Source organism: Prionailurus bengalensis, chromosome A2, assembly GCF_016509475.1.
Source record: "Prionailurus bengalensis isolate Pbe53 chromosome A2, Fcat_Pben_1.1_paternal_pri, whole genome shotgun sequence".
In the NCBI taxonomy this organism is placed as follows: Eukaryota; Metazoa; Chordata; class Mammalia; order Carnivora; family Felidae; genus Prionailurus; species Prionailurus bengalensis.
Window position 1 is genome coordinate 53,064,032 of NC_057348.1, and position 12,281 is coordinate 53,076,312.

A 12,281-nucleotide genomic window follows, 5' to 3' on the forward strand; every position below is an offset into this window, starting at 1 on the left:
GGGAGATAAGCATTAAGGAGGGCACTTGTTGGGATGAGCACTGGATGTTATATGTAAGTGATGAATCACCAAATTCTACTCCTGAAACTATTACTACACTATATACAATTAACTTGGATTTAAATAAAATTAAAAAAAATACACCATCAAGATAGTGAAGTGACAACCACCAAGTGGGAGACTTTTGCGCTATGCATATCAGACAAAAGACCTGTATCCAGACTTTACAGAGAATTCAGTAAGAAAAGGTAGACAATTCAGGGGCACCTGGGTGGCTCACTCAGTTGGGGGTCTGACTTCAGCTCAGGTCATGATCTCATGGCTTGTGAATTTGAGCCCCGCATCCAGGTCTGTGCTGACAGCTCAGAGCCTGGAGCCTGCTTTGGATTCTGGGTCTCCCTCTCTCTCTGCCCCTCCCCTGCTCATGCTCTGTCTCTCTGTCTCTGTCTCTGTCTCTCTCTCTCTCAAAAATAAACGTTAAAAAAAAATGAAAAACACAAAAAGATAGACAATTCAGTAGAAAAATGAGCAAAAAAACTAGAATAGGCACTTCACAAAAGAGGATATCCAAATAAACATGGAACAAATGCCCAGCTTCGTTAGCCATCAGAAAAATGTAAATTAAAACTCCAATATGATGCCACTACTCACCTATCAGGGTGCCTAAAATGAAAAAGACATAGTATCAAGTAAGGAGGAGTTGCACCAGGAGCTCAGTTAGTGGGAGTGTAATTTGGACAACTATTAGGTAGTACTACCAAAGTTGAACATTCACATACTTTATGATCTTGTAATTCCACCCCTAAGTATGCACCCAGGAGAAATGCACAGGTTTGCTCACCAAAAGGCAGGTACAGAAACATTCACAGTGGCACTACCTATAATGGCCCCAGAGTGGAACCAACCCAAGAAACCATTAACATAGAGTGGGTAAACTGTGGTATAATCATAAAGTAGGCTCATGGCAATGAGGATAAATGAACTATTGCTGCTCCCACCACCATGTTGAATCTCATTGATATAATGGGGAGTGAAAGACACAGGAGACTACATATTTGCTTAAAGTTCAAAATGGGCACAACAGAAGCAAGGCATTGGAAGTCAAACACTAGTTACTACTGGAGGAACAGTGACCTTGACTGGCACACTGTCTGGGGGATGGTTCTGTTCTATTTCTTCATCTGGGTCTAGGTTCATGAGTGTTCACTTTGTGAAAATTCACCAAATTTCTGATATATGCATTTTCTGTACATATGGAGATTTTTTTTCTACTACCAAAAGCCTCGAATCTTTGATTTATTCAGTCACTGAAATACACTGAGCCAGTATTTATTGAGCATCTATATAATACTAGACACCAAGCTAGCTGTTGGGAATACTGGTATGGACAACAGTTATGGTTTCTGCTCTTACAGTTTACAATCCACAGAATTCTACTTGGCTTACCTTAAGTCTACTTTTGGTTTCTGTTCTCTTTCTATAGAAAAGGATGGTGATTTAGGAAGTCTGTATTTAGAATGTGTCTTGGGGGAAGACATTTAGAACCACCGTCATTGTCTTTGCTCCTTCTCCAAAGGATAAAGATGGAATATCTCTTTAGATACCGTGTATTTAGACAGATTCTTATCTACCTAAAGTGAGTCATTATGGATTTTGATTAGTATCTAAAGTCAGATCTGTTTTGGAAGCATATAGAAATCTACTTCAACATATGGCTCCTAAGGTTTTACTTCTGTTGATTTCTATCTTGTTCCATGTGACCTGCAGCAAAGTTACTCACATGTAAGACCATGAATCCTATGTGACTTTAAACAAGACGGGTCAGGGGCGCCTGGGTGGCGCAGTCGGTTAAGCGTCCGACTTCAGCCAGGTCACGATCTCGCGGTCTGTGAGTTCGAGCCCCGCGTCGGGCTCTGGGCTGATGGCTCAGAGCCTGGAGCCTGTTTCCGATTCTGTGTCTCCCTCTCTCTCTGCCCTTCCCCCGTTCATGCTCTGTCTCTCTCTGTCCCCAAAATAAATAAACGTTGAAAAAAAAAATTAAAAAAAAAAAATAAACAAGACGGGTCTGATGACAGACACAGTTCTCCAGGAAGCAATGTGAGGCAGAGACAGGAGTAGGTTGTGAGAGGTCTCTCCGTTCCCATAATTCTACTTTTCAGATATTTATGAGGGAAAATCAGCAAGCCCCCAAACAGTCTTCCAATTATTTTCTAATCATAGACCTTATCTATGAAGAAAATCTCTTGAAGCAGAAGTACAACTTATTTTAAGGACTCTTGGGTTAAATAATAAGCTGGAAAAAAAACCCCATAACTATTATACGTTCTTCTTATTTAATATGTAGGTACCAAAAAATGGAAGAAGTGTTTTAGTAATAAGAAATCAGAAGCAGAGGATAATCAATGATCATTCTATTGTGTTCCAGGAAAGGGCTGGTAAGGAACCCCTCAGGTATGTCAAAAACTTTTTAGGAACAAGACTAAACCTGTTTTGTTAATTCAGTTGAATCCTTTGAAGCTAGAGAGGTAAATAGGTATCTGTCTCCAGAGTCAATTATGACTGACCAGGAAGTGAGGTGGGGAAAAATAAAGCAAGATTTCAGAAATTAAACTCATCATCCTCCCTGACTGCCCCCACCTCTGGGAATGGCAGCAACATCCATTGCTTTCCAAGCCAGAAACCTGGGAATTCTGTTTGACTCCTCTCTCTCCTTCACTTCCCATGTCCCTCCAATCATCTGGAACAGGTAACTTGCCCTCTCAATATTGTGTACATCTCTCCTCTCTGCCTGCAATGACCTGAGTTCAGACTGCCTAACTCCTCCACTGACTGGCTGCAACTAGAGCTAACCAGTTTCCCGAGCAATAGCTTTATCTCCTTTCCCTCTCTTCTCTATTCTCTGTAGCCATCGAGGTCTTGCTACAATCCTTCAGTGGCTTCCCTCTGCCCTCAAAATAAACTCTGAATTCCTCTGCCTGGCTTTTCAGGCCCCCCTTCACTGGCTTCTGCTTACTTCTCATCACTATATTCCACCATCTCTCTCTTATTCCCATACCAGAATACTGAAGCAGGTTGTTAACGGGAAGGCTGCTGCTGATCAGCATATGACAGATTGTGGGGCGCCTGGGTGGCTCACTTGGTTAAGCGTCTGACTTAGACCTAGGTCATGATCTTGTGGTTCACAAGTTCGAGCCCTGCATCAGGCTCTGTGCTGACAGCTTGGAGCCTGCAACCTGCTTCGGGTTCTGTGTCTCCCTCTCTCTCTGCCCCTTCCCTGCTTGTGCTCTCTCTCTCAAAAAAAAAAAAAAAAAAAAAAAAAAGAATATGACAGATTGCTTAGCTGGTCTTCTGTGACCAGTCTGAGATGTGATGCCATCTGCTGCCACCATGAAAAGAGGAGCAGGCCAGTATCAGGAGACTAAATGGCCTTTCACTTCTCCTGAGCTGCTGGTGAGTTAGTCTAAAAGGGGAAAACAGTGTTTGGCTTTGGAGGTAGTAAGACCACATGAGAACAGGCAATCGTGCTATCGAACAGTTTGTTAGAAAAGGCAATCCTCTGGGCTGGTTATAGATGCCTGGCCTCTATCTTTCCTAGGAATAGAGTGAAATTTAGATCTAGAGTCACCCAAGTTTATAAAGCACCTACTAGGTACATACTGGACCCTCTCAGAACATGTACTGAGCTGGGTATTAGTAACCCCTCCATTTCAAGGAAGAAGGGCTAATTAACATACCAAGGTTACAGAGGCAACAAATGAATAACTGCAACACAAGTCCAGGTCTTCTGACCCGAAGCTTAGCTCCTTGGTTAGCTATGTACCTCTGAAGCTAAGCATATTTCAATATAAAAGGTATTCATTAGCTAAGGGGGAAGTATGAACCTTCCTTTTCACCCCTCCCCCCAGTGGGAGACTATGAAGGGAGGCATGAGAATGGCTAATAACGAATACAAACTCCATCAAATACACTGGGATTCTCACCTGCACATGATGCACCAGCTAGCTGAAAAACTGAACACAGGTAGGACTTGGTGGATTTTGTCTTAGTGCAGCAAGCAGAACAACAGCCATGACCACAACAAAAGGACTTCTAAAGAACAACGTACAGAAGCATAGAGGTTCAGAAGCTTGATGTGAAATGAGAGGGAAGACAAACAGTAAACCAGCCACTCAGGCCCTTTTGTTTGTAGTTTACTCCCACTGGAGACCTGGTTAATGGGTGGGCTCATGCCATCTGAATATGACAGTGCAAAGACGCATATTCTAAGGAGGGGTCACGAAACCTTTTAGGTGATAATAGCAAAAAGGGAAAGACCAGGCACAGTGCTGGATGCGTTTATATATCCTACGATGTAATTTTCACAAGCTGGTGAGGCAGGTTTAATTATCCCTATGAAATTAAAACTCAGAAAAATTAGGTAACTTGCCCAAGGCACAGTACTTAAGTTGGAATATGAACCCTAGTCTCTGGGGCTCATAAACCCCTGCCCTTGGCCTGGGCTGCCTTCATCACAGCCCCAAACCACCATAAAACCAGAGAAGCCAGAGTGTGAGGTCAGTAAACCCATAGACCTTGAAGGGATGCCCAACACTTTTCACAATTTCTGCACCCTCAGAGCAGGCTGCATACATTCTGTTACTCTGGGCTTCCACAATCCGATAAGGCATCTTTAGAGAGGAAAAGGAAGCAGGCAGTGAGCACTCAGGAGAATCAGCACTGGGCACTAGGACGGCCACACGGAAACACTGGGCTGTGGCTTCTGTTAGGTGTCACCCACTGCCCTCTGCTGGCCACTGGAAAGAATGAGTGGAAAGAGGACCAAAGATTTATTTCAGGTTGATGCTCAAGATGATGATGGATTTAGAAAATGTTTTATGAGAGAAAAATTCAAACTATAATAGAATATTACAGTATGTCTCATTTCTTCACCCAGCTTCAACAATATATCAACTCATGGCCAATCTGGTGTTATCTACCCCTTACCCACTTCCCTCCACCATGTTTGATTTTGAAGCAAATCTCAGACATCTTGTCCTTTCATCTGTAAAAATTTTAACTTAATTTCTAAAAGAAACATTTTAAAACATGATCACAACTAAAAAAAAAAAATCCATGAATCTTTCTTTAAAGCACAAGAGGCTCAAAATAAAAAAAATTTTAAAAAGAGCATTCAGCCCCACCCAAGAAGCTGCAATCATGCAAATCACAGATTAATAGCCTGAACCACCCAAGCAAACAAAGACACCTCATCTTCACCTTGCTAGGATAAGCCAGCAGGATCATAGATTAAATATCTTAATTGGAAATGCAAAGCTATACACTCCTGAGTGGTAGCAAAATCTTTAGCTGAGTAGATTTGGCACATGTGCTACTAAATCTTTGTTGAATTTTTGGCTGAATCTTCCCAAAGATTCAGGAAGGCAACACTGTGTCCTCGAGGCCAAACGCTGTGCTGGGTATCCAGGCAGCTGGGGTGAGAGGTTAAGAGGTGTGACCACACCAGCTTCCTGGCAATCTCAGCCCAGGGATCAGAATCAGGCTGGAAGATTACTCGCTTCTCTGGGTTAGCTCTGTGCCATCTATCCCTTGTTACTGCAAATGTACACATCCAGTTTATGAACTCCTTGAAGGCAGGATGGTGTTGTGTTCACTTCTGTATCCTGCATGGCTAGCACATGAGAGAGGCTCAGTAGATGGTCACATCACAAAAGACTGAACTAGGAAAGTCCATCATTTGACAATACCAAGTACTGGAGAAAATGGGGGGGATGAGAACTCTCCTTTACTGCTAGTAGGACTATAGATTGATACAATCATTCTGGAGGGCAGTGTAGCAATATCCAAAGCTATGTTCAAATGCTTAGGCCCATAAGACAATAGCAGGATGTTTAAAAAAAAATGTTTTTAAATGTACATTCAGAGAATAAAAAACAAAACAAAACAAAACAGAAAGAGCTCCTGGCAATTAAAACATATAATAGCACAAACAAAAACCTCAATAGAAGGGTTGGAAACTACAGTTGAGAAAATCTCCCAGAAAGCAGAGCAAAAAGATAAAGAGATAAAAACAAAAACAAAAACAAAAAAAACAAAAACACAGATGAAAGAAAACCAAAGGGCTCTTCAAAACCAAAGGAGTCCAATATCTGAAGAAAAGGAGTTCCAGAAAGAGAAGAGAGAAAACAGATGAGAACTTAAAGCAACAATAAAAGAACATTTTCTTATATTCTTTTTTTCTGAGTTTCCAAAATGAAAGGGCAATGAGTACCCAGTAAAATAGATAAAAACAGATTCATTATCAAAGTATATCCCTGAGAAATGTTAGAGCCCTGGGGCAAAAGAAGACCTAATCGGCTTCCAGAAAGAACACACATGAAGGACTGAGAAGCAGGATGGCGTTGGGCCTCGATAGCAATCCTCAAGTGGGAAGACAATTGGAATAATAATATTGAAATTCTTTAAAAAATGATTTCTATCTCTCTCCAGCCGAAGTGTCAATTCCATGTGAGGGTAAGCTAAAGATATTTCGAGTTGTATACAGTCTCCAGAGTTGCTTCCTTGCATCCTTTCTTAGGAAATGACTGGATGGCGTGCTTCCCCAAAATGAGAGCGGGCACCGCAAAAACAAAAGGCACAAGAGTCAGGAGACGGGATCCCTCTTGCAAGACATGGGAGATGATCTACGTGGGAAAAGACAGTGGTGCAGGGAAAGCAAAGCGTATGATGTGGCTCACCTATGAATCACAATAGCAGAGTCATATGCTGTAAACTCAGGCAACTGACTTCGTTGAAGCAACTACCTTAGGACCAAGGGATGGGAGTGGTGAGTGTGTGGGGCAGGGTGGGTGCGAGAGCCAAATTCTAACCTGCCAGAGCGAGCAGTCAACAGATGATGCCTGGAACTGAAATGGAGGGAGGCAGCAGCATGCACCCACTACAGAGAAAATGGGCAGGGCAGACAAAGCACCCACTACGGGTCTCTGGAGAGGGGCAGTGGGGGGAAGGGCAAGGTACTGCCGCTTTTGCAACAATATGCACAGGCAACTTTCAGAAATCCAAAAGCCAGGGGACAAGCTGTATATGAGGAGTTGTTCAGAGAACTGAGAGGGGAGCAAGGCTTCCAACATCACCTCCCACGGTTTGACTTCTCTAGACCAGATGACAGTTCCGTTTTGTCTGTCTGTACGCCATTGCTATGTCCTAGTTCATGCCCATCAAAATTCAGCACTTCAGAAGTACTTGCAGGATACAGATAAAGCTTTATGTTTTAATCAGGAGTGCTGAGGCCACTCAATCCAGGAGGCACATCAAGCATAGATTTTCCAAAGTTCTTACCGGCAGTGAAAATGCCTTTGGTGCTCTGTTTCATACTAGAAGGTCTCACAATTGCTGAAAGCCCTGTGAGAAAAAACCAACAAGGAGGCCAAAAAAGCCAGATGTTAGTCATCTTAACACTTTTAAAACCTAAAACTAAATGTTCTTTCCAGTTATCCAATAAAATGAGCAAATCCATCTCTGTCCTGGTGTCACAGAACAACAGTGGGAAGGGTATCAGGATTGAGGGCCAGAAGCCCGGAGCCGCCGGCCATGTCACCAACTTGTGAGCACAAGCAAACGCCTGGTCCCCTCTGGGCCTGGTCCTCCTCACCTTTATTAATAGGGGTGGACTAAGTCACCCTCAGAGGTCATTTTATGACTTTAAATCTGCTTAAGGCTGCTGGTTCTCAACCCCAAGATTTGAAATGACTTAAAAGAAAAACCCCAAAGTTTCTGCCTAGGAGAAGAGCTTTCATTCTGAAAACATATACAGGACTCCTGCGACCAGAATCATGTTAAAGTGGGAAAGAACAAACAATATGCCTCCTCACTCATCTTCAGAATAGGTACATGGTAACCTGAATGCATGCTCTGACAGCCTGGGGCAGGTCCCCGAGAGAGTACGTGGGTCCGCCCACTGGAGTTAACGCTCAGTACCGTCACGGTCAAGAGCATCTAGCGCAGGAGCCTGCATCCTTGAGGAGCTCATAAATATGTACTCAGTAAAACAGGAAAATATGGTATGTGGGGGAGGGAGTTGTTTTCAATCGTAACTATTTCTTTACTGACTGCCTTTCTACATTATCTTTAACACCTCCAAAAGGAAGTGGGTCTCCGAAGATAAGATTTTTGGGTAAACATGAGGAAGGTCCTGGGGATAATATGTGGAACATATTACAGGCCACGTCAGAGGGAATCTAGTGAACACACAGAGACACATCGAAGGGGAGTTGGCTGATGAAAGCTGTATTCCTGATGTTACAAAAGCACTAAAAATGTCACCAGTCTCCTTCCTTCTCAGACCACCGTGAAGAACACAGGGGAGTCTTTGGAATAACTTCTAGAAGTTATGCTCTTGGAACCAAAACAAACATTGTTTCCCCCTTTGACAGTGATTTAGGACCCAGGAATCTGAAAACAGAAGTACTTACGCCACCCTACTTCAAACAAATGACAATTTAGATCTGGAAAAACCCCAGATTGTTAGTGCTTTCTTCTTCCCTGGGACAATCTGTCTCTTGATCTCAATTAAGCAAAAAAGAATAAAGAATATGTCTCCGTCACAAAGTTTGCTTTTTACCCACGGCCAGCACTTCCTCAACGTCAAATTCATAAACATACCTTGTCGCACCACCTCTCCACAGTCTGGATCATGAGCAACTTGTAATAAAGTTTCTTCCACATCTCTGTTTTTTTCCAGGAGGGTCCATAACATGATTTATTTGTTGCTGTAAGGTTTTAGGCAATGTCATTAGCTGAGTGAATTGTCCTTCTGGGCTTTTATCTATCTAAGAAAAAAAAAAAGATAATATCTATGGTAAGTTCTTTGAATTCTATAAAGATTCAAGGACATATGGCTTTCAAGTCACACAAACATACATGAACCCATACCCTGGGCGGCATACTAAGGAGAGTTACTCCTTTTCTGAAACTGAATGCCTAAGAGTTCAGATCCTATGTTCCTTCAAAAAAGCCACTTCTTTTCCTATCATAGTCCATTTTTACATGAGAAAAGAATAGAAGCCTCTTTCAAGGATCAATTTCTCACTCTCAGCTTCAAAATTTCTATTTGTCTTAAATCCAGCAGTTAAAGGAAGTGAGGCTACAGTTAACATTCACTGAGGTTCAGCAAATCCAGGCACTCAAACTCTCTCTCCATTTTAAACAGAGGGGCAGGGCGCTGAGTGACACATCCAGGATTATACAGCCAGTAGGAGAGAGGGGTGCTCTAACCTCATGTCTCCTGCCTTCTGGGCCTTTGACTTCCCATGCTGTGTTTCATAAGCTGTAGGAATAAATTGATGACAAGGACTAAGCTTATTCACTTTTAATCTCCTGGCACACAGGAGGTAGTCAAAAAACATTGGTTGAATAAAGGAATGTATACCTGCATCAATAAAACTTAGTTGTCATTATTTCTTACCTAGGATTAGGTAAGAAATAGAAACCAGTGTTTTCTATTCCCAAGAATTCTAAATACATCAAGTTGAAAGACAAATACAGAAGCAAAACATACAAAACTATGCATCAGACTTTACTTTGAATCAAAAGTTAGCCACAGAGCCGAGGCCACACCTTGCTTCCCTAACTCCAGTTTAATATACTTTGCTCCATGGAACTAAGTTTTTATAAAATCATGTAAACATTGACTGCCTGCCAAGGTGAGAACCAGTAACCCTGCCCTCAACAGCTCATCCATTATTTTCCAGGTAAGAATCTGTCTTGTATTCTTTCAACAAATGTTTAGGTTTTAACTTTGACTAAAAGAACAATAAGAAAAAAATTAGACAAATGTATTCAATTTTAGATTCAGATTTTCCAGATATGACTAACATCTTAACAATTAGAATTCACTCATTCTACCACCTTTTTTTCATTCCACAAGTATTTATTGAGTATTAATGCCTGGATTTTCTAGTTTTCTATAAAATTAATGCAAATAAGAAGAAAATACTATTATCTTGTGGCTCCAGTAAAAGTAAAGGTTTTTTTTTTTAACCTGAATATTTCGTATTCATCATTAAGATGGTTCTAAATTCACAGGATTTGACCACTGTTTAGTTTTGCTTAGACAAAGGACAAAAAATGTGGACACTTTTGTAGATTTGCTAGAAATAACATTTATGGACTCATATTTTGGGGCTAAGAATTGAGATTAGCCAAAAAGACCTTATATTTCTGTAAGGGTTTATCTATGAAACTTTCAGGAATTTCAGAGATGCCAAATGGCTTGAGTAATATGAGGAATTAAAAAATAGTATTTGCAGGGCCTCTGGGTGGCTCAGTCGGTTAAACATCCGACTTGGGCCCAGGTCATGATCTCATGGTTCGATCCCACATCAGGCTCTGTGCTGACAACTCAGAGCCTGGAGCCTTCCTTTGGATTCTGTGTCTCCCTCTCTCTGCCCCTCCCTGGCTCACATGCGCTCTTTCTCTCTTGCTCTCTGTCAAAAATAAATAAAAACATTTTTTTTAATTAAAAAAAAAAGTATTTGCTACTGCTTTCTCTTGAGGAAAAGAATGCACTGGAATTTTTGCTTATAGGCATGTGTCAAGAGACAAAATATTAGGTGACATGTTCAAATAAATTGCTAAATTCTGTGTAATTATCTTTACTCTTTGATTCTCCATTAAAACATGGTAGTGAAAGCATTAAGCAAAATTGTGAGAGTCAAACTGCATTTTAAAAGCAGATATGGGGGCGCCTGGGTGGCGCAGTTGGTTAAGCGTCCGACTTCAGCCAGGTCACGATCTCGCGGTCCGTGAGTTCGAGCCCCGCGTCGGGCTCTGGGCTGATGGCTCAGAGCCTGGAGCCTGTTTCTGATTCTGTGTCTCCCTCTCTCTCTGCCCCTCCCCCCGTTCATGCTCTGTCTCTCTCCGTCCCAAAAATAAATAAACGTTGAAAAAAAAATTAAAAAAAAAATAATAAAATAAAATAAAATAAAAGCAGATATGGAAAAGACCACATACTGTATGTTTCCATTTATGTGAAGTGTCCAGAACAGACAAATCCATAGAAGCAGAAAACAGATTAGGGGTTGCCTGTGGGGAACAGGAGCTAGGGACTGCTAACAAGGATGTTTTTGGACTGATGGAAATGTTGTCAAATTAGATTGTAGTGACAGTTGCACAACTCTGTAAATATACTAAAAACCACTGAATTTTATGGCATGTGAATTATATATCAATACAACTGACATTTTAAAAAAGTAGATGAGCTAAAGAGCCAAGGTACTCATTCCACTAGCTGCTGGGAAAATCGGCTGGATCCCTCTCTTACAGTCTCTCTCAGACTTATCCTCAACCAAAGGGAGCTTATTGGATCCCAAGACGAGAAGATGAAGGGGTACCACTGGCCTCTCTTCCCCAAGCTAGGATAACTAGGAAGGGCCATCTAGCTCTACAGCGCCACCATAGGATCAGATGAGGGCTTGCTTCAGATCCACTCAATTCCCATCCTACCAATAGGTACCAGGAATGGTCCTAAAAAGCATATTCCATGATGGCATTCTGGAGTTGTCATAATATGGAAGCGAGTGGAAGCCTCTGAAGCTGCCGTTTTTACCTCTTATCCAACAGAGTAACTAAAAAAACCCAACACATTTCAGGAGGAAAGGCAGAGATTAATGCCATCTGTAAACCTAAAGATGCAGGGGTGTGATGTTTAATTTTGTGTCACTTGGCTAGGCTATAGTGCTCAGTTGCTTGGTCCAACATAATTAACATTTAAGTCAGTAGACTCTGAGTAAAGCAGATTACACTCTAGAATGCAGGTGGGCCTCATCTAATCAGTCAAAGGCCTTAAGAAGAAAGACTCAAGTCTCCTGAGGAAGAAGGAATTCTGCCTCCAGATAGCCCTCAGACTTAAAACTACTCTTCCCGGGTCTCCAGCCTGCTGGCTCTTCCCTGTAAATTTCAAACTTGACAGACCCCACAATTTAATTCCTTAAAATCTCAATCTCTCTCTCTCTCCACACACACACACACACACACACACACACACACACACACACACAGACATACACACACACACACACACACACACACACACACACAGACTGGCTCTGTTTCTTTGGAGAACCCTATTGGTCTCCATCATATTTCCACTAAGTCTGGCCGTCACAAAAGCCAAATGGGTTCTGGAAGATTATAGTAGACTACCACAACTCAACCAAGTAGAAGTCCCTGTTATATCTCCTGTAGATGTGGTAAGTCTGCTAGAGCAAGTCAACAGAACTGCAGGT

At 41.9% G+C, this 12,281-nt stretch overlaps 1 protein-coding gene across 1 annotated transcript in view; it reads right to left on the reverse strand.

Annotated features, from left to right (window-relative positions):
* Positions 1–12,281, reverse strand: part of TAMM41 (TAM41 mitochondrial translocator assembly and maintenance homolog) — a 50,584-nt gene that overhangs the window by 4,046 nt on the left and 34,257 nt on the right. Inside the window, 3 exon segments of the mRNA XM_043588142.1 lie at positions 7,336–7,398; positions 8,659–8,731; positions 8,733–8,825. Of these exon segments, the coding sequence (XP_043444077.1) occupies positions 7,336–7,398; positions 8,659–8,731; positions 8,733–8,825 (229 nt within the window).